The following is a 23235-nucleotide window of genomic DNA, read 5'->3' as shown; positions in this document are numbered from 1 at the left end:
TCTCATAAGCCATAAACAACTCATGAGGAACCTGGAGCTGTGTGTTCTACGTGTTCTACATCTATGGTTTCTGTCTGTCACTGATATTACACTAAGTAGGAAGAAGTTGTCCTGTTGTTACTGAAATGTGATCAGTGTGTTTATGAATAATAATAATAATAATAATAATAATAATAATAATAATAATAATAATAATAATAATAATAATAATAACTAGAAAAGCACTCGGAGAGCGCAGACCTCCGCCAAGGCAGATCAGTGCCCCCCATCACCACCAAAATTTAATCATTTGTTCCTTGTGCCAGTGTCAACATTTTCTGAAATTTTCATCCAAATCCGTCCATAACTTTTTGAAATATCTTGCACACGGACTGACAGACAAACCAAGGCCGGCATGAACATAACCACCTTGGCGGAGGTAATAATGTGAAGTTACAGCTTGAAAAATCTGATCACAAGTCAGTCTCCAAGGGCAACTTCATCACCAGGGTCCTGTTATCAGCCGCAGGCGGCCAGAGTGGGCCCATTCTTATCTAATGCTATGCTTATTATCATCATTACATAGAAGAAAAAAAACAACAACATTGTGCTTGTTTAAAAAAAAAGAGAAAGAGAGAGATATGTGTGGTGTTTTTTTTTTTTATTTGTAACTGGCTTTACAAAATTATGCTTTAATAAATTATTGGAAATTGTCCTCTATATTGTTTCTGTGAGTTTACTTTCACACACAGGAAGGCGGACCTTCAGGGAAATGTGCGCACACGCGTAAAAATCCGCCTCCCTCGCTTTTGTCTGGTGCGTAATGGGCGTGCGTCAGGAGAGTTTGCGTCGCTCGGTAAGATCAGTTCAGGAGTTGAAACGAGTTGACAGGAACCTCATTATTTAACGCTTACAGGACTTGAAAGGAGAATATATTTCACACCATGAGGGATTTAAGGAGTTTTCTCCCTGCTCTTCTGCTTGTCCTCGGTTTGGCAACAGCTTTTGCGCAGTCTGGACAACAAAGTGAGTACAAATCAGATGTGGAATGAGGAATTACTGCTTGTAAAAATAATGTCTTAATGATGTCTGGTGCGTTTTTAAGTGTGTTTCTTTTGTTGGTGATGTTAAACGCAGCAACAACCTGTGCGTTTGAGACTTTCCTCGAAATATAAAACACTTTTACGCCTAGTTTTTATGGTTAAATCACCATTTATTATGTTTTGTACCTACTGTGAGAGGGGGAAAAAATAATATTTGACATTAATAAAATAGATTATATATAAGAAGATTATTTAAGATGGATACTATCTGAGGTTAAAGTTTATTATTTCTAAATCAAAGGAAGATTTGACTATTGTTCTGTTAGTTTCAGATCTTTGTGTATTGAAAACTCTCAACAGGAACAATGAGTCTCCCTTGAGTCCTTTCAGCTCACCAGGTTTTTGTTTCAGGGTTTAAGAAAAACAGAAGTAGCTACAAACCCACCAACTACACAAGAGCTTTGTTTAGATATATATTTTACACTAACACAAAGTTGATCTGCTGATTATAATAAGACTGGGCTTTGTTTACTGTGTTCTGTCTCCATGGAAAATGTCCCAAAGGGATTAGCAGTAGTTACAAAAACCACAGTAGCAGACCTGATTTTAATCTGCTCCTCCTCATGTTTTCAGCTAATCTCTCTCACAGTAAAGTCCCCTTGTGATCCTCATTGTTTTAACGTCTAAACTATACAAGCAGCACTTCTCTATTGACTGTGTTTACCCAGATTTCCTGCTTTCGAAGTTTATGTTCATAACTAAACCCCTGTTTTCTTCAACAGCGTGTGAGTCGAAGAATGGGACAAGCTGTAATGAATGTCTGTCAAATGTGACGGTAAGAAAGCTCCTGTTACTGCAAACCACACTGATTTCCTTAATAATGTACATTCTGTGCGTTCGTGTGTGTGTGGTGGAAAAACAAAAGAGTCCCAGGTGGAGGAACCACAGAACAGCTCCTCCTCCACCACCACACCTGTTAGACCGGTTGGAGGGGAAACTGATCCGTCCACCCCTCCCACCCATGAACTTTTTTTTGTGTATATCTCTGTGTGTATGCAACAGCTGTCCTAAATTCTTCTGGATTCACAATAAAAGGCGTTCTGGTGTTTTTACAGTGTCTGTGGTGCATCAAAACCAAATCCTGTATCACGTACCCGGTGAGGACCATCCTTCCACCTCATGCTGTTTGTCCACTCAGTGAGGCTCGCTGGGGCCTCTGTTGGAGTAAGTACACAAACAAAAGTCACATCTTGAAAGAACACTTTAACTTCACCATTTGTTTATTCTAATTCCTTTTATGTATTACCCCGCCCCTTGAAGATGAGGCAAGGGGTATTGTTTTTGGTTCCATTTGTTTCTTTGTTTGTTTCTTAGATTTTATCACTCTAGCAGCAAAACTGTTGTTTGAATTCATACCAAACTGGGTTTATAGATTGCCAGTGACCCCAAATAGATCTGATTACATTTTGGGGAAAGTAGGTCAAAGTTACAATTTTTAATGAATTTTTAAAATCTTTTTCCCCCCATTTACTTATAATGGGCAAAATTTCAAATGTCTGCAGCAGCAAAACTATTGGTTGAATTCATACCAAATTTGGTTTATAGATTTCCAGTAACCCAGCATAGATGTCATAACATTTTGGGAAAAGTAGGTCAAAGTTCAAATTTTGTACAAATTGTTAAAATCTTTTTATTACCTCCGCCAAGGAGGTTATGTTTTTGCCAGGGTTTGTTTGTCTGTCTGTCTGTCTGTCTGTCTGTCCGTTAGTGTGCAACATAACTCAAAAAGTTATGGACAGATTTTGATGAAATTTTCAGGGTTTGTTGGAAATGGGGTAAGGAAGAAATGATTAAATTTTGGTGGTGATCGGGGGTGGGGGGGCCCACGGGGGGGGGGGCACAGACCAGAAAATTTCATCAAAATCTGTCCACAACTTTTTGAGTTATGTTGCACACTAACGGACAGACAGACAGACAAACAAAGCCTGGCAAAAACATAACCTCCTTGGCGTGGGGGGGCCCACGGGGGGGGCCACTGATCAGCCTTGGCGGAGGTCTGCGCTCTCCGAGTGCTTCTAGTTATTTTTTTCGCATTTACGTATGATGGGCGAAATTTCACATGTCTGTAGCAGCATAACAAATGGCTAAATTCATGCCAAATTGGGTTCATAGATTTCAAGTGACCCAGAATAGATGTGTTTATATTTTGGGAAAAGTAGGTCAAAGTAAAAAATTTTTATGAATTTTTAAAAACTTTTTTTTCTCCCATTTACTCATAATGGGCCAAATACACTGGTCTACAATTTTTTAGAAATGATTTGCTTCAGACATTAAATGTGCTAAATGTTACGTATTTTAATAAGATTAATTGGAAAATAAATGACAGAAGTGCTGGTTTGCTGATGTTTTCAAGGTATATGATTAAGTGTTATTACACATATATATTGGTTTATGTACATTTATATAATAGTTTTAGAAATCTTCCACTAAATAGAATCTGTAAAGTGAATGTATTCTAATGTGCAGACAGTGTTTTGAAGTAGATCTTGTAGCTCTGAGACAAATATTCCTTTTGAGTCAAACCCATTCTCTCGTTAATTCTTGAGTTTCACATTTTGACCCAAGGCTGTATCTTGGAAAGTTCAGCCAACCAGCATTTTTGACTTGATTTTTCTTTATCAGTGACTCTCATGTGGTAAAATTTCATAACTTTTTTTCTGGAAGCCTTTTCCTCGTAGACCAGTGATATCTAATGTCTATAAAAACATCAATTTTGTTGAAATTTACTTCAAACTTGGTACATATATAGAGGCAATTGACATGCTGACATCAGCACATGCATAGACATGATGACATCAGCTGGATCGATTGCAAAATAAGCTACAATATGTGCGAGGGGTGGGGTTTGTTGTGCCTGGCACCACTTGTTTATAAATTTTTTTGACCGGGACAATACATATAGGCATTGTTCTGTTTAGATGTATTCAACTAATGCCTTTACATATATGTGACTTGTGGTCACAGGAGCTCATTTGCAGACTTTGTTCCTGATTAAGCTTTGAGGAAACAATATTCAACAAACAGAAACTAGCAGTTCAACAGCATTATATAGTAGTAATAGACCAAAACAAACAAAATCAACAAAGACTGAAGGTTTGATCAAATACACTGTTGCCCATATAGTTGGAATCAAATAATTTTCCTTCTTCTCATGAAATGATTGTGACAATGTGATTTATTCATGATAGATAAAGTGTAACTGGGACTCAGACTCAGTATGGAATCACTGCACATCTTGTAGGAGTTCCCATTTCTTTTGACTTGCAATAATTATCACAGTAAATGTCAAATCAATGTGTATTATAAGTGTAAAGGTTAATTTTTCACCTCAAGTTAAAGAAACCGAACTGTTACATGTGGTTTAAACTGATTATTTACAGTAAGAATGTGATAAACATTTAGTAAATCTAGCTGTAGAACATAGAAACCATCATATTAAAAAAAACAATGTCGGGTAAAATCAAGTGAAAACAAATTGAGGCATTTTGGATGTATTTTGGATGATAAAGTTAACAATGAAATACCTGAATTCAATGTATCCCAGTACTTGTGTCCATATATTGTATCTATTTAACCAAAAAGCTCACAACAAACATAAAAAAAGACTGGTTTTGATGAGAGATGTTATTGGTTTTACAGGCTGATGTAAGGGAGGGTGAGATGAGGGATATCCAATTGGTTGCAATCTTCAACTTCACCACTAGATACTGACAAACTGCACCTTAAATAAACAAAATGTAATATTTCTATTTTGTCCCAATGTCATGTAAAGTATGAAAGTTTATTTATACACTGTTGCTCATAAAGTTGAAATTAGATTTCCCTTGTCTCATGAAATGATTGTGACAATGTGATTTATTCTTGATACATAAATAACTGGGAATCAATATGGAATCATTGCAGCAGGTCAGCGGTGATTACTGATGTGTATAAATAGGAATACAATTAGGAATGTGTTTGAAAAAAAAAATATTCCAACTTTATGGGCAGCTGTGTACTGTATTTATGCATTGACACAGATTAAGGAACAGTCAAACGGTAGTACAAGTTTAGAAAATCGAACATCAGAGATATAATATGATTGTGTGTCGGCAGATTTGTCTTTGTTCAACCCACAGTTTTGCCTCATTATTGACAATTTTGAAATTAGTTGGTGTTTTTAATTCTGATGGCAAGCTGTTCCAGATCTGATTACCTTTAACCGAGACAGAAGACTTACCAAATGTTGTTTTGAATTGTGTTGGTTTTCAGTCTCCACTGGCAGCTGTTGTACTGTTACTGTTATATTTAAGATAATTTGAATAAATATCTCTGGTACAAACCATTCACTTAAAGATCAGTCTCATGGGGGAGATGTTTATATGCTTATAAAATTCTCTAAACATAATAGATTTGGCCTTTTTTCTAAATTATACAATGGTGGTGTTTCATGTGCTTTTGGCTCAGTGTTTTTAAGGTTTATTTGTAGTGACTGTAGGTTTCATTGTTGTTGGCAAAAAAAAAAAAAGAAAATTTAGGTAAATCTCGCATTTTTGAAGATCTCATGTAAAACTAATAAGTTTAAAGTACTTCTCCATTGTCATAACTGCACTTTTACATAATTTAGAGGTCAAATGTGATCAGAGTTTTGCTCCACTACATTGTTTTCTGAGCTCCATGTCAGTAGTTCTCAGGCATGTCAGCATCTCATTAAATTTCTGATTTCTTTTGAGTGGCGAATTGCAAAAAGTGCCAAACTCTGTGAAATGTCTATCCGATATCTCCAGATTCAACAAAAAACCTAAAATATTAAAACAAAATGCATACAGAAAACTAAAGCCCTAGTTATATAAAGGTTCACAATGGAAAATTATTGTATGCTTGTGTACATAAAACTGTGCTCAAGTCTGTTTTGTGTGGCTTTTTTAAAAAATATAATTACCTTGGCTTTCATCGACTACATCCACGAGTCAAACAATCAATCCTGAATTCACTGCCTTCACTTTTACTGCTGCAACACTTGCTAGTATTAGCACATGCAGCTATTGGTGACCAAAAACATCTACTGATCTTAAAATCCTTAAAAAATACACCACTAATAATTGCCACTAATACACTTAAGCAATTTAGGTAAAAAGCCGTTTCAGATATGACCCATTTGAACATGGAAACACTATAATTTTTCTGCTAACCTGATTCACTAGTAAAATAGTAGTTAAATAAATGGCAGTGGTTGTAGACACTGCTTTTCTGTTCAGCTAATGATGTAATTTCCTTTAAAAAAATATTTTTTTTCTCATTACCTCTGCCAAGGAGGTTATGTTTTTGCCGGTGTTGGTTTGTCTGTCTGTCTGTGTGCAAGATAACTCAAAAAGTTATGGACTGATTTGGATGAAAATTTCAGGAAATGTTGATACTGGCACAAGGAACAAATGATTATATTTTGGTGGTGATCGGGGGGGGGGACTAATCTGCCTTGGTGGAGGTCTGCGCTCTCCGAGTGCTTTTCTAGTTTTTCTCTGTTTTGATATAATAACCATTGAATTTTCTCTGAGTTTTTATGAACATCTACATGATCAGTAAATTAATATATCAGAAAATACCAGATTTTAACAGAAAAATGCAAAAAAAAATAATTTGGATGTTGCCACAAAAAAAGGACACAGGACACAAAGTACGACACAATAAAAGTATGTTAAGTCGAGAAGCAGGAGGATAGTTTTGACCTCATGACAGGCCTCTGGTTCATGTTCAGCTTCATATGATCCTACTTAGATCCAGTTTGCTTTGGAGGTTAACTTCAAATGTAAGGTGATTTTATAGTCCCCTTTGGATGTTCCTCATGTCACTGAGCCTCCAACTCAGAGAGAAATCACCATTTTCTCATATTGGTAGCAGATCAGTGGCCTCCAGCATAACTTTTTATCATTTCTGTCTTTGGCATGCAGTGAACTTCCAGACGCTGATAATCACCTTGGCCGTGTTAGGTGGAGTTCTCATCATTGCATTCCTGGTCTGTCTGTTCTGCTGCTGCAAGTGTGAGAACATTGGGTACGTCTACAGAACTGTGGATGACGTTATCTTACTGAATAGGAACACAGTGACAGTGTAAAGTCATTAGACTGACACAAATATCAGTTAAGTTACAACATCGCAACATAAACATTTACAAAATAATGACAGCTGTATTTTACATCATGAATGAGAAATCACTGAACTGTATCTTGCAGCTGGTTACCTTATGGTCTTTTATACTTAACCATTAACCACATAGTTGAAAGCTGGATTTAACATTAAAATATTGACTTAATTTAGAAGTCTTTCTCAAATTAACTTTAAAAAAAAAATTGCTGTAAAAGTATAACATTTAAATAAAAACTAAACTAAAACAGGTTTTAACAATTACATTTTAAGGTAGCTTCTATAAGTCTTTGTTTTATCCTTGGAGAAGATTTCAACAAATATTCCCGGCAGTGTTAATTAGTATTATAGAACATGAAAAAACTAAGAATACATTACAGTTTGAAGTTTACTATTTCAAAAATTAAATATTTCATTATTTGAGTAATAAAGTTAGCCAGCAACTACTTTGGTTATTTAAGTCTTCAGGCAGAAGGATCATCTCATAAGACATTTATTAGTGTTAGTCTGGAAATAATGCAACTGCTGAACTTATTTACACTTGTGTAAACAGTTGAAATTAAATTCAGGCAAGAAGTATGGATGTAATTACACAAAAACACTGTATCTATAGACACACACCCATATCAGATATGAATAATGTACATACAGACAGATAATATGAAACTAAATTAAACATTCACACCCACACATAGTGTTGAATCACAATATGTAGAGAGAAAACCGGCAAAAATACTACAGAAAACTAGGAAAAACAGGTAAAAGAGGAATACACATGTAGTTACTGTACAGTGTGGATTTAGCTTTGAGCAGTAAATACTCATAACACTCTGCAGATGAATTAGGCTTTGTGATCATAATTAGAGTTATGTTATGAAGTGAAATAAATGTGGGTTCTAATGGCCTTGTTTTAATCAAAAGGATGGACCTGCCTTTGAATTCATCAAACCTAATGTGAATGTGATCGGTTTGTTTTAGATCTAAAAGGTCTGAGGCCAAGATGCAGAGACAAGCCAACAAAATGAAAACCAAGCAAGAGGAACGGTAAGACATGTCCTGATGTTACACTGTGGGTAATACTGATGTCTGCATCTCTAACTTTATTTGATGAGTGAGTTTAATATTTACTGTAACATTGACCATTAATTGCATAGTCTGTAACAAAGCATAGCGGGGATTCCTTTCTTTATATGCACAAGTTAGTGGTATATTGCTTTTATTCAAGATGGAAGTGTCAAAGGTGAAAGATGAAGTAAATAAGGAAATGACGAAACCTGCAGTTTCATAAATAACCACATGTGATGGGCATTTTAACATGACAGCCTACAGTAACTTTGAGCCAAAGATTTTACCAGAATTACCCACATTTACAGCTCGGTACCGGTCTGTTTAACTGACTGGACGTACTGTGCCAGAATAAGAGTCAATATTTCTGTTTCATTTCGTCAGGGTTTTTCAGTACCACGATGCATTTCCTCATGTGCATAAGTTTCATCAAAATGGCTTCTCTCCTGCCACTAATTTCAGACCAAGAAGTAGCCAAACAAAGCAGAAAACCTGTAACCTTGTTCCAGAATGATAGTGAAAGATGCCATATCTACAGCACTGGCACAGTTCTAATGAAATGTGACTAAAGATGTGGCTGTGAGGAACTAAAACGATTTTAGTCTTTACAGCCAATGCCAACTGTATTAGTATGTCAATGTTCGTTTGACCCCTCACTACACTGCAAAAATCAAAATCTTACCAAGTGTATTTTTCTCATTTCTAGTCAAAATATCTCATCACACTTAAAATAAGACATAATCACCTAAAGGGTAACTTTTCAGTGAGATATAAGAACTTATTTTTAGACAATAGATCTTGAAAATCTTATTTCAAGAAATCTTACCAAGATAATTTTCATTTGTTCCATTAGCAGATTTTTTTTTTTTTGCTTGAATTAAGCAAACATTTTTTGAATTAAGCAAAATTAAAAAAAAAAAAAAAAAAAAAAAAAAAAAAAAATATATATATATATATATATATATATATATATATATATATATATATATATATATATATATATATATATATATGAAACAAGTGAAAACAACAAGTGAACAAGTGAAAATTATCTTGGTAAAATTTCTTGAACTAAGATTTTCAAGATCTATTGTCTAAAAATAAGTTGTTATATCTCACTGAAAAGTTACTCTTTAGGTGATTATGTCTTATTTTAAGTGTGATGAGATATTTTGACTAGAAATGAGAAAAATACACTTGGCAAGATTTTGATTTTTACAGTGTAGCTCCACCCTCTTGTCCAGTCCCGGCCAAGAGCTTTATTTTTATTTTTTCTTCTTTATTGAAAATTAATAGTTGCAATAAATAACAGGGAAGCAACACATTCCAAATATTGCTCCAAACTGTATGGAGATAAGTATAACAACACAAAAAATGTGATACAAGCCCCCCCCCCCCCCCCCCCCCAAAAAAAAAAGTTATATACACTATCTCAAAAAAAAAAAGAAAAAAAAGAAAGACATTCTTTAGAGGACTGGCCAAGAGCTTTAAAACAGTTGACAAATCAGTGGGTGACGTCATATATGACTATAAAGTCTGTATTTAGTCTTAATGTGATCTGTGGTACCCTATTATGTTCCTGTAATGTCCGCTACAACCACCACTCTGGGGAGATTATGATACCATTACAGTCACAAAGAGAACACTTTCACATAAAAGAAAAAACAAAAACAAAACACATACAAAGTGATTCATTGTATGTGTTACTGGTGCAAACATATTAGCTCAGCTGTGGCAAATGAAGTTACCTGACAAAATATGTCCAAACAGCCTTTTTTAGCCTCAGTAAGTAAAGAGTTAATAGTGCAGATTATATTAATTTCTATTGTTACATCACATATTGTATGACAAATAAAAGCATTGCATTTATGTGTACCTGATATACTATTGGATTCAGTAGTCAAATCAGTTAATCACCACTAAATAAGACTCTACATAGACAAATGAAGTGGCAGAACTTGGCTCTGATAGAGAGTGATGGCTAATATCAGGATTCTCAACTGGAATTACTTAATTTTACAGGAAAATAAAGGCTCAAAAATAAACTTCACACTTGGGTTTGCTTAAATTTGTGACTGGTAATTTCATATATTATTGATTTATTCACCCATATTTATGTATTTACTGATTCATTCTTTCCACTCATCTAATAAAGTTAAAAAAATATATCTTTGGGAGGTGATTTCAGCCACTTAATGTGTTTTTTCCTGTTGGTTGTTATTACAATTGTATTGATCTTTAAAAAGCCATTATTAGTCGATCTCTACATTTTTTTTTCTTTCAGGATGTCTGTTGAAAGTCTTAATGTGTGTGTTTGTCTATCGCGTCCAATCTTATTTACACCTGACGCACAGGCCACCCCTTTTACATTGTTCCTCATGATCCATATCAGTTTCTTCCATTGTGTGACACACAGTGAGGGAAAAATGCACACGTCACACTGTTATCAACCCAAACTAGTTTGTGGTTTGACTGTACGGAATGTTGAAATCTCATTAGTCATTGTGTTTCTCATAAGGGAACGTTTTGTCTTTGCAGGCGGGCAGAGATGAAACAGAGGCATGAGGAAATCAGGAAAAAATATGGTAAGCTCTCTCACCTGTTTACAGATTTTTTTATTTTACTTCCACTTAACAGATTTGATGATTTACATTTGTTTTTTTCTCTCTCTAGGTCTAAGTGGCCCCAATCCATACTCCAAATTTGCATGAGAAAATCAGTGAATTAAGATGTTTTCAATGTGAAGCTTTAGTTTTTGCATAAAACTCTGACATCTCATCATGATTGTCTTAGACATGACCTGAGAGTTAATGTAATTTATTAGTAAGACATGAAGTCGAAGTGATTACAGGTGAAGCGGTTTTGGCACAGGTAACTCTGACTTCATCTTATTCAAGAGATTTTATGTGATGATCAAACAGGCAGTAAACAAAGGCTGGAATAAAGCTATGTAGCAGCAGAGATTTAAAGACTAATGTAGCCTTAAAAACAACATAGTGTTAGCCTACTCTATTTATTAGATAGACATTCATTCATTTTCCACCAGTGCTCGATCCTTTTTAGGGTCATGGGTTATACACTGTGAAAAAAATACGGGTTAATTCTTTATTTTTTCCCCATTAACAGCCTTTTGCTTGAGTAAATGTGCTGCTGCTTTGCTCCACTAAGATGCTACTCATTTGAAGAAATTAATTATTATATTACATATATATATTATTCCTAAAAACATTATGAAACATACTTGTTGGAGGTCCTTCCTATGACTTTCATGCTATAAGTCTCCCTGCCATTAGTGGCTCTTATTTGTTCTTTTTTATGTTGTTTTTCAGAAAAAAATACATAAATGGTTTAAAAAACATATTCATAATGAAATTCTCACCTTTACGCTACATAATTTTGCAAATTTTAAGCCTAATTTAAATCTGTCATTGATTTTAAGTTCGCTTAACACTGTAATTGTCTGTAAATACTGTAAAAACATAGATCTAATAAAAGGTGTTCTGACTGATTCTGTCAGCAGCTCCTGACTTGTTTCTTCTTTTTAAATGTTGTTTTTGTCATGTCATATAAGATGAACTCTTGAAAATGTGTTTATTCAGATCCACAGATGTATCAGCATTTGTATCTTCAAATATCATCCTTGTTTACTGACATCAGCTCTATGTAAATAAATGACATTTAACAGATGGCGGTGGCTGTGGGGGGCTCGTGGTGCTCGAGCCCTGAAGGTTTTCTCAAAAGCCCTGAATCATTTAGATTATCAAATAGCTTCAACTTGTTAAAATGTTCCTTATTCTGTCTGTGCAGCTATGTTTGCAAAAAAAAAAAAAAAAAAAAAACTATGCTGAGAATCTTGTTTTCTTCCTAAAAAAATAAACTAGTGTCCAAATAGATGAATCATACATGCTCAAAATTATGCTAAAATGAATAGTTTAGAATTGAAACAACAGATTTTCTTGAGGGACAACCTCTACTCAGCACTCAAAATGCTCTGAAATCTTAAAGAAAAACTGAAAAAAATGTTTAAATGTCAGACATCAGACTTCTGTATTACTTTTCTCTAAACCAAAAAAGGGAATATGTCACCTCTCTACTTAGGCTATTTCTTTTAGAATGTTTTTTTTTTCACCTGTGATAAACCTAACACAAGACTATTAGTCATCATCATTTTAAGGTGTATGCAAGTTAAATTTATAAAATAAAAAGGAACATTTTCGTCAAAGTCAGGGTCAAAATTCACTACATTCATCAACACTCTAAATACATTTAACATGAGATTAGATTTAAATGTATTTTTTTTTCATGTTTCTAAATTCTAATATATAAAAATTATGATAATAAATGTGAAGCTCCAGTCACTACCTTGGTTCTGTTATTTTCCCTTTCACAAATAAGTAACTATAATGCAGTTCCGCTGATGGCCAAAGTGGCTCCATGAAACCCTGGCTCCACTAGACTTACATTGGATTTATTTCTAAAAATTCTACTTTTTTTTTTTTTTTTAGTAGTCAGTCTGATCCTTTTTACTTGGAGCCTCCAAGTTTACCATTTTACAAAGTAAAATCACATTAGCTTACCTCTAAGCCTTTGAAGATAGCTCTGACCCTTGTAGCTCTTTTATCCAAATATGGTCACTTGTGGTGAAGAAAGCTATCATGGTAATAACTAAATTGGCCAAATTACAAACTGTCTCCTACTGCTACTACTTTCTGAACCACTAAATCATCAGGAGGGTTGCAGGGATGCTGGAGCCTACCCTGACTACCAATGAGCAGAGGCGGGGTACACCCTGGATGGGTCTCCAGTTCATTGCTGGACTGACATACAGAGATGAACCCTCTCTCTCTGAGGTGCCTGTCTTAGGATGGTGGAAGGATGCAGACATCGGGAGAACATGCAAACGCCACACAGAAAGGCCCACCAGTGCTAACCACTACACTGTCACTGCTCCTCTAATGGTCTACAGCCTAAGGTTAACACTACACAAACTACTGAGACACTGAATGTACACACTGCCCGGCCAAAAGGGAGGGAGCAAGATTTGAATGTGTTTCAATGGAAAAGGTCATGTGGTCTGATGAGTCCAATTTGAACCTGTTCCAGAGTGATGGACACATCAGGGTGAGAGGAGAGATGGATGATGTCATTACCCATCATGCCTCTTGCCTACAGTACAAGCCTGTGGGGGCAGTGCTATAATCTAGGGTTGCTGCAGTTGGTCAGGTTTAGTTTCAGCAACGTTATGTGTGTATAAAATGAGGTCAGCTGAACCTGAAATAAAAACAAAATTAAATTAAATTAAATTAAATTAAATAAATGAATAAATAAATAAATAAATAAAAATTATAATGGGTGACATGGTGGTGCAGTGGTTAGCACTCATGCCTCATAGCAAGAAGGTCCTGGGTTCGATTCCAACACCAGTCGATGGGGGTGGGACCTTTCTGTGTGGAGTTTGCATGTTCTCCCCGTGTCTGCATGGGTTCTCTTCGGGTTCTCCAGCTTCCTCCCACCATCCAAAGACATGCACTGATAGGTTAACTGGTTAATCTAAATTGTCCATAGGTGTGAATGTGAGAGTGATTGTTTGTCTCTATATGTCAGCCCTGAGATGAACTGGCGAAATGTCCAGGGTGTACCCCGCCTTCACCCGTAAGTAGCTGGGATAGGCTCCAAGCAACCCCTGTGACCCTAGTGAGGATAAAGCGGGTTCAGATAATGAATGAATGAATAATAATGCATTACATTTCTATAACTCTTTTCAAGGCAACCAAAGTGCTTTACATTATTGATCCATTCATCCATTCTCACATTCACATGGTAAACTACTTTTATAGCCACAGCTATCCTGAGGCAGGCTGATGGAAGCGTGGCTGCCAATTCGCCCCTCCGACCACCACCAAACATTCATATGCATTCATACACTAGTGTGAGTGACACTGGATGCAAGATGGGTGAAATGTCTTGCCCAAGGACACAATGGCACATGACCGAACCACCAACCCTTCGGTTATTGGACGACCCACTCTACCTCCTGAGCCATGGCCTATGAATACACTGAATGACCAGGTGTGAACATGAGTGGATTTTTTTTTTATCTTCGCTGATGACACAGGCATATTTCGAAATGACAATGTCAGGACTCATTAGGGTCCAGCTGTTAAAGAGTGGTTAAGTGAGCATGAGACATCATTTTTGCACATGGATTGGCACCACAGAGTCCAGACTTGAACCCTACTGAGAATTTTTGGGATGTGATGGACAAGACTTCACAAAATGGTATGACTCTCCCATCATCGATACATGATCTGGGTCCAAAACTAATGCAACTATGGATGGAAATAAATTGTGTGACATTTATTGTGACATTGCATAAGCATTGCCTGGCAGAAATGATGCCTCTGTCAATGCATTTTTATGCAGTTTTATACATTTTCTGTAACTGCTTAATCCTCTAGAGGTGTATTACTGCTGACTTTGAGTGAAGGCATGGTACACTCTGGATATGCTGCCAGGTCATTGCAGGAGTGACATGGAGACAAACAAATATTCACTCTTACAAAATGCGATGAAAACATAACTGTGAAACCTGCCAGAAATTTGACTAATTAAAGTGTCAATTTGAGTTACGTAAATCATTAAATTCCATTTCATATAGATGTCATTTATGGTGAAAATAATTTTACCTTGGGGATCATGTCTCTAGACTGGTTGGGTTTGACCCTTTACTTATTTCCAGAATTAAATAATCAGGACATTCAATTAGAAACACAAGATAAGAATGTGTGTGAATAATGTGTGCAGATATGTATTTAAGCCTATATACATTATAAATGAATGTACACACGGACATATTTTCCGCACAGCTTCTTTCGCAGTGGTACTGATACCAGCCTCTCCTGAGGCTTTCTCTTTCGCGTGATCGAGTATTTTGCATATGTGCGCGCTCCCGTGTCCGCGCTCCCGCGATTTTTCACGTCACGTGGTTCCGACAGGTCCAATCGTTTATTCGCAACAGCGGTCCAAAGCGCGCGCCCGTCGGTGGAGGAGAAGAGGACAGCAGGCGGCAGAAAGACAAATAAAGAGCCGACAGACGTTTATCCCGAAAACCTTCACACGAAATCCAGCCGACATGTCAGAGGAAAAGCCAAAGGTAAGATCTGAACATCCAAACAGCAGCTCCTTTGCACTGATGGCTTTCCCAGCTCCAGCCATACCCTTTCTCAGATGTGCAATCTAAAATGGCCTGGTTTGCACGTTTCTCTCAATCGGCGCAGTGTTTGTTTCGCAAATGAATGGGCACCCGCACAACCGTCTGTGCATTTTCCGCGCTAACTATGCACACTACTGGTGCCGGTAGAAGACATTTCATATTATCGCTTATAAACATGAACCATATGAGCAAATAATGTCAGCTGCACCATGATTGTCATTTGCGGATTTTTTCTTTGTCGAAGCGGGACCACGTTATGTCCGCAACGCCGAAAATGCCGCAACTGCAGCACCGACAATAGAGCGCAAATAGGAGTGACGCACTGGTATAAAAATTGACTGTAGTAATGTGTGTGCTGTTACTGTTAACGTGTAAGTGATTGTTTGGACACATATGAGCAAAACAAAACCGTTAGCAGCATTAGCCGGCTAAATAACATTGCATTTGAACGGCTGGCGTGCCAACTAACTAGCCTGGAGCTAATCATGCTAACGCTAGCATAATGTGACTGCCCGGCAAACAACGACTGCCTTATCCTGTCATATAATATTTTAATTTGTCCTTGAATAAACGGTGTATTTGATGATTTCACAATCCTCTCTGAGCTCTCGGCTGTTGGTAAACCATTTCATAGTTAATGTACTGTATTAGCTACAATCTGTGTGCTCGGTTTGCATGTGTGTGCTGCTGTTCTGTGTGTTTTACCTCCATGGCTTAAAGCTACACCACTTCTCTGATGTGTGTCTGTTCAGGAGGGAGTAAAAACTGAGAACGATCACATCAACCTCAAGGTTGCGGGTCAAGATGGGTCAGTGGTCCAGTTCAAAATAAAGAGACACACACCCCTCAGCAAATTAATGAAGGCGTACTGCGAACGACAGGTGAGCCCAGAACTAACTCATTTCTTATTTACCTTCAGCAGTTATTGTAATATGTTTATATCCACTAATGTATGGAGTATATTTATGCATTTGTTAAGAATTAAAAACATTAAGCTCTCTCTCTACTTTATTTGTAAAGCACTTTAAAAGAACCACAGTGCTGTACAGAAGAACAAATAAAAACCAAAATCAAAGAATAAAATACAAGCATAAAGACAAAAAACAGTGTTGTTCAGAAGAATAAAAAAGCAAAATAAAAGAATATAATACAAGGATTGATTAAAAAGACATAAAACAGCTGTACTAATAAAAACAAGTAAACCTGGACAGTTGTGTACTTTTGTTTTATATGGATTCCTCTCTTTCAGGGTCTTTCAATAAGGCAGATAAGGTTCAGGTTCGATGGCCAACCTATCAATGAAACGGATACACCTGCACAGGTAAGGAGATTGTATTCATGTCTGTGACCTAATTGAAGTAAGTGTATGAAAGGATGTCACAGCTCAGCACAGCTAGTTTGTCTTTTTGAGTTTAAACTTGAAGCATCCACCAGGTCTCGGACTCAGACAGGATTAGGTACTGAACTTCAGTACACTGGTGGCACCAACCCAATTGCTTAGATGCTATAGCTTACCAAACAAAACGTGGTATTGTTTTAAGACCAGGTTTCAATGCCTAAGTAGTAACGTAATCAGCATCAGTGAAGGCACTACAAATAATTGGCTCTTAAAAATTTTTTTCATTAAACTAGACAAAATCAGTAAATGGGTCTATTTTGTATGTTGTAAAACTGCATTGACAACATAAATATATTCTTGTCTTGTAAAATAGGGAAAATTGAAACCTTGAACCATGAGGACTATTGTAATTTTCTTTAAACTAAAATGGTAGATAAGCTGCAAAGAAGTATTGTGTAGCAATGTTTTCTCTGGTGTTTTTTTTGTAGCTTTTGTTGAGTGTTTTGGCATCTGTTTTATGGATGTATATGTGCAGTAGATTCCACTTCATCAAAATAAATAATTAAACTATTAGTGGATTTAAATTATTTATTTCAATATTTGTCTGGTTATGACCATACATCACACTCCTCCTAATTACTTTACCTCTTTGTTATGGTACACTGAATCACATGGTTATGTGATTGCCACGTTGAGTAGCTTTTACTTTAAAAAAAAAAAAGTGAAAAGAATTCAATAAAACATTAAACAAGTAGGGATGAGCATATTATAAGTAATTAAGCCTTTACAGCATAATAATTTTAAAGCACTTACTTGTATTTTGACAGACTACTGTACATGCAGACAGTCTTTATGTAAACTTTTGTGACTCAGAATTAAGCAAAGAACTCATGCTATTTCTTTGACAATGTATACAAATGGTAATCAGCAAATTTAACACAAAATGATGGGAGAATGGCAAAGCTGAAATTGTGGTGATGGTGTTCTGGTATTGGCAAGTTTCAAGTAAATGGTTCAACCTGTAAATTGAACACATCACAACTCAAGATAATGAGCTGTATTACTTGTATCCCACTTAAGTTAATTGGAAACACAACACAGTTACATTATTGATTATAAAGGTTAGTCTAACTGAGCAGTAGCTGAGAAGTGTGTGAACCTATCCATATTGTGAGGGTTACATTTATGTTTGAACTACTGTAACTTAGGTTGTGTTTTAGTTCTATGCTAAACACAGAAACCAGAAGACATTGACTTTCAAATGAAGTCAGATGCATTTATTTTGGCCTTGTACATCACATCTTCTGTTTATAAGCCTGAGCGAACATTTCATGGTGATTATTGGGCGAAAGGTTAATGCATACAACAATTCCAGTCGCTGCAAACTTGCATTCATGACACCTCTTTGTAACCTGACATTTGTATGTTAATTTTCCTTGACTTGGTTATTGTTGTTGTTATACACTAAAGCCTTTACCTCTGTTCTTCTCTCAGCTGGAGATGGAAGATGAAGACACCATAGACGTTTTCCAGCAGCAAACAGGCGGCCACTGCTAAGCCCCTCCCTCCTCATCGACGGCCACCCTCAGACCACACCCTCTGCTCCCTTCACTGTCCCTCCCCTCCCCATCGCTCCTTTCAGCCTATTATTATTATTATTATTATTATTATTATTATTATTATTATTATTATTATTATTATTATTATTATTTCTTCAGTTTAAACATGTCTGTCATGGTTTTGCGTCAGGTGTGGGGGGGCCTCCTCAGCTGTTTATGTACTGTCTTTGCCAGGACTGAACTTTTTGTGCTCGTCAACAGTCTCTTTGCTGGCTTATTCAGGACGTCATTTTCTTCGTCCCCTCCTTTTGACACCGCAGGCTGCGATTGGACCAATAATGCGTCACAGCAGTCCCTGGTTTCTCAGTGCTTCTCATTCACTGTCAGCTCAAAGCTTAACACCCAGTAGTTTGTGTCACAGTTTTCCATATACGCAGGTCGAGGCTCTGCAGCAGGTTTTTTTTTTTTTTTGTCCAGGGGTCACTAGTCTCTGTCATTCATTCAATGGGCATGAAATCAATGTGGAAGCACTATCTGAACTTACAATACACATCTGCCTTCCATTTCACTTTGCTTTCTCATGTGTTTTTCCGTCTGAACAGTGACTCCTGATCTTGTGTCGAAATGTATTTTAATTCTCTTTGCATTTTAGGTGCTTTTGCTAAAGAGTTCTGCAATGCTTTTTTTGTATTTTTTTTTTTTTTTCCTTTTAAGAATTAACACCCAGGGGGCTTGTTGATTTATTTTTTTTCTGTACAGACATGTCAGAGTGGATGTTAGATAAATTTTGTGGGGCTTGGACCAATACTCCAAAGACTCAGCTTCTGTCGTATTTAAAGGATCACTCTCAAAGCAAAGGTTAAAACTGTCACATTTAAGGGAGCATGTGTTTCATTCATTAAAGTCCTCTTCTACTAATTGAGAAGGACCCCTTTGTGGTATCTGCATTACAGACTAGTATACACTCTACTTTTAAAAGTAGGGTGTGGGAAATTTTCATAGTTGCTGTCGAGGCTTATCCTTAGTTAGTCGGTGGCTGTTTAATGACATTTCATTGAGTGACTTTTTGCTTTACCCCATTTTTCCAACAAAGCAGGTCAGTGGCCAGTCCCTGTGGTGTCCCAGCAACCTGTTCTGCTTGTAAATTGTAAATTGGGGATAGTGAAATAATTACTGGAAGCTTGTTCCTTGACGTTGTTTTAGGGTTTGTTGTCTCCATCGTTTTTGAGAAAAGGTAGTGGTTACAACTGATCGTAAACATACTTTGAACAAACCAGCTTCCAGTTTGGGCAAAAGAGCAGCCAACCAGTCAGTATGCACACTCTCTGAAGACACTTTGATGCAGTCTGACTTCAGTTAAAAGGAAGAAGGTGCAAGCCATTTTTTTTTTCATCAACAAATAATCTCAAGTGGTTCTTAGTGTCTTCAGTGTTTCCCAGTTCAGAATGTGATGCATCTAGATTTGTTGCATATCGTATAGAAAGGCAGGGAGGCCAACCATCGGCATTTGGGAGATAAGTGTTCTCTACCCACAGGCCCCGTTCTTCATACGTGGAAAAGGAGTTTTTGGCTTGATTAGATTGTCGTAAATGGGCTTGGATCTTTTTTTCTTTTTTAAGCAGCAAGTCCTTAAGCTCAAAGCGGCACAAGTGCAAGCTTCGAGTGGGTTGGATCATAGCAGGTCTTTTCAATCATTTCTGATAAGGCTGCACCTAAATGGAACTCATGTTTGGTTTGCTTCAAAGCAGTACATGGTACAAATTCAGATTTAGCACACCCTGTAAGGTTGTAATATGGGCCTTGGTAAGAACCGCAGTGTGATAAATGAGTTGTTTTTTCATGTTCCTCTTTCCCGTAAGATCTTTGAATTATACTCCAGAGTTGTTGTAGTGTTGCTCAGCCACAGTAGAAAGGTGCTTAGTAGGTAAACTTTTATATTAGTTCTATATTGTAAAAACAAATGCAAATATATGGCTGAAAAAGTGTAACCCTTCTGCCATCAGCTTCTCTAAAGTGGTCCCAGGGAATAGATCAGAAGACTCCCCACATCTTGTCCTGTCCAGTCATGACCAAAAACCATTAAAATCATACTGTACAAAGACACACTCAATCTGTTTTTACTCGAATAAGAGCACAGTTATCCAATATGAGCACGTCGGCCTCTTGGCATGCATTCTGAGTTGAAAAATGTCTTCTGAGATGGCTTACGTCACTCGCCTGGATTTAACCACATGTAACGTACGAAGAACGGGGCCCAGGTCTTACCATGTTATTTGTTTCTCTACTGATTTGTACATTATTTGTGGTCTTTTACTACTGTATACAATAAATATAGTTTGGTACTCAGATTATCTGTCATGTCTCCTTAATTTGTACAAATAAACTTATTTATCAAAAATATGACAGTACTGAAATGTTTAATATAAACACATGGATACAGATCAGTTCCATATTATTCACTTTTGTGAACTCTATTTATAGCTCATCTAATTGATATATATTTTTGTTGAAGTGAGTTGAGCTTTTCTGCACCACAGTCCACATTTCTACTCAATAATATGCAGTCTTATAACTGAACCTAATACTCTGTATGCTTGGATTTACCTGTTGACAAAACATAAACCCTGACTCATTCTTTCATGGAAAACCTGCTTCTACCCAGGGACATACACACACATACACACACACACACTTGTGACCTGTAGATTTACCTGCAATGCTTTAATAATTTTTGTCTAAAGTCACTCTTAAATTAGGTCAAAACTGTCAAAAAAAACATGTATGTCTGATACCTGGAGAGACTATCAAAATGCAATGTGGAAGAATTGACCAAAGATGAGAACAAACATTGTATGTGTCACCTGGTAAACATATTTTTTCTCAGAATGTGGTTGATAATTTGTCTTTTACAGCCAATATGTTTACTTTGCAAGATGTAGTTTCAGTTTTGACTGGGATGCTGCAACATGTACAGTATGTACCAAATGAAAGGCATCTCACATTGAAGATTATAGAAACAAAAAACCCAAAGACAGCTAGGTGGAGCCACTGAGCCATGATGACTTCAGGGATTGAGACTGTCCATATCAGAGACAGGAGTTGAAACCTTTAATCCCTATTTCTTTTTAAAGACATTGGTGGGAAATAAAGTATTACATGTTTTATTACTCCCCCAAAAACCCACTTTGTTTTTTTGTTTTGTTTTGTTTTTACACAAGAACATTTCAGGGCCTGTACTTTTTAACTTTACTGCAGATAAAATTCCTAAAGGTTCTTTTTTTTTTTTTTTTTTTTTTTTTTTTTAATTTTTTTTTTAAACACAGTTTTAATGACTATAATATTGTGAAAGTGAGCTTACCATCACCAGCTTCACACCATCAGGATATAAAACCTAAGTAATAAAATATTTTACACTCACAAAAAGTTAATTATTATAGTATTTTATAACATTATATACTTCATAATAAAACATCTCTGCTCTATATCATACACATCACATAAGTTCACAGACAAAATTGAGCAATTTCAGAAGATATTTAAAAAGTGAATAAGAATATGCCGGTGTGTTGCCAAAACAGTTTAAGAGTCATTATTTCGCTTCAGTATGAGGTGTTTAAAACTACTTCCATCACATTTTTCTACTTTCTAACACAAGCTGTCTTTTGCTACAAACAACTTTTACACTTATGCAGAAACTTTAGCAATAATAATCACAGGAAGACATATATGTTGAATTATGACAGGATCCACCGTCTGTCTGTGCTGTGAAGATGGAAAACCCAGATATTCACCAAGTTTGTTACCAAAGATCATTTCTTTTACTTATGCAAGGTATAATCAATTTAATATATAGCAAATATAGGGATTAACATTCTATTAAGTTGCTTGTAATAATTATTTAAGTAAAAACTATCTCTGAGGCATTTTGGAAGCAAAGATAACAAATTAAACAAAACTAACCAATGCAATGACATTTATCACAATATAAAACTATATTTTGACATTTGTTATTATTGTTTTGTAGCCTAGACCCCTGTTAGAAAAGAAGCTCCTGAATTTAACGTGTCCCAATGCTTTTCTCCATGTAGTGTACAGGGTGGGTGAAAAGTAACTACCACTGAAGTCATGACAAAACAGCACTAATGGGGATTTCTTATTTTCTTTTTTTCTTATTTCTTATTTCATGGACTCAGGAGGTTCTCAATGATATCCCAGACGACGTCCTTCAGAAGGTTGTTCATTCCATCCCTGGCCGTTTACGGAAACTGGTCGACTCCACCGGTGCTTACATTGAAATATGAAGATTTTCTTTAATTTTTCCATGTAATAAAGACCATCTTTCATTTATTTCAATAAATTTATAATAGGAATATGGATTTTACTACCAATTTTTGATGCCTATTTCCTTTTCACCCACCCTGTAGATCTGGATAGACAAAATTAGCCCAAACTGAAATACCGTCAAGAATCAGCATTATATAACCATCTCCCTCACCACTTATGTTCTGCTGAAATGGCACAAAAAAAAGTTATGGATTAAAAAATATTTATGGCACGAGTTATGTTTGTAACAGTTAGGTTTACAATTTAGCCACATATGAACATACCGCACAAATACAAGTTTGGATCTGAAGTCATATTTACATTTGTGTTGAAAACTGTATAATAGCAATTTAATGAGCACAAGTGATTTGTGACCTTTAGGATAAGAACAGTGTACAAGATATAGACAAAAGGATTCATCTTTACTTATAGTTGCAGAAAAAATTATTTGACCACCCTTGTTTACTTCAATTTCTTGTTCATTTTAATGCCTGGTACAACTAAAGGTACATCTGTTTGGACAAATATAGTGAT

The 23235-nt window shown here is 36.2% G+C and overlaps 2 protein-coding genes across 2 annotated transcripts; both read left to right on the top strand.

Annotated features, from left to right (window-relative positions):
* Positions 1–810: 810 nt before the first annotated feature.
* On the top strand, positions 811–11794 carry LOC115414206 (pituitary tumor-transforming gene 1 protein-interacting protein-like). The gene is made up of 7 exons (XM_030127444.1): positions 811–1005; positions 1805–1857; positions 2138–2246; positions 7010–7112; positions 8181–8246; positions 10806–10852; positions 10941–11794. Exons 1-7 carry the CDS (start codon positions 924–926, stop codon positions 10976–10978), a joined length of 498 nt encoding a protein of 165 aa, XP_029983304.1. The 5' UTR covers positions 811–923; the 3' UTR covers positions 10979–11794.
* A 3478-nt stretch (positions 11795–15272) lies between these two features.
* Positions 15273–20726, top strand: LOC115414207 (small ubiquitin-related modifier 3). The gene is made up of 4 exons (XM_030127445.1): positions 15273–15420; positions 16233–16361; positions 16730–16801; positions 18314–20726. The coding sequence occupies exons 1-4, from the start codon at positions 15400–15402 to the stop codon at positions 18374–18376; spliced, it is 285 nt and encodes a 94-aa protein (XP_029983305.1). The 5' UTR covers positions 15273–15399; the 3' UTR covers positions 18377–20726.
* The last annotated feature ends 2509 nt before the right edge of the window (positions 20727–23235 follow it).

The sequence above is a fragment of the Sphaeramia orbicularis genome, chromosome 22 (assembly GCF_902148855.1).
Source record: "Sphaeramia orbicularis chromosome 22, fSphaOr1.1, whole genome shotgun sequence".
NCBI classification, from domain to species: Eukaryota; Metazoa; Chordata; class Actinopteri; order Kurtiformes; family Apogonidae; genus Sphaeramia; species Sphaeramia orbicularis.
Note: the sequence above shows the minus strand (reverse complement) of the source record. Positions and strands in the feature narration are given on the sequence as shown.

Coding starts and splice junctions, on each gene's coding strand:
- LOC115414207 (XM_030127445.1), top strand. CDS start 15,400: ATGTCAGAGGAAAAGCCAAAG. Junction 15,421..16,232: donor TGTCAGAGGAAAAGCCAAAG/GTAAGATCTGAA, acceptor GTGTCTGTTCAG/GAGGGAGTAAAAACTGAGAA. Junction 16,362..16,729: donor AGGCGTACTGCGAACGACAG/GTGAGCCCAGAA, acceptor CCTCTCTTTCAG/GGTCTTTCAATAAGGCAGAT.
- LOC115414206 (XM_030127444.1), top strand. CDS start 924: ATGAGGGATTTAAGGAGTTTTCTCCCTGCTCTTCTGCTTGTCCTCGGT. Junction 1,858..2,137: donor AATGTCTGTCAAATGTGACG/GTAAGAAAGCTC, acceptor GTGTTTTTACAG/TGTCTGTGGTGCATCAAAAC. Junction 7,113..8,180: donor TGCAAGTGTGAGAACATTGG/GTACGTCTACAG, acceptor GGTTTGTTTTAG/ATCTAAAAGGTCTGAGGCCA.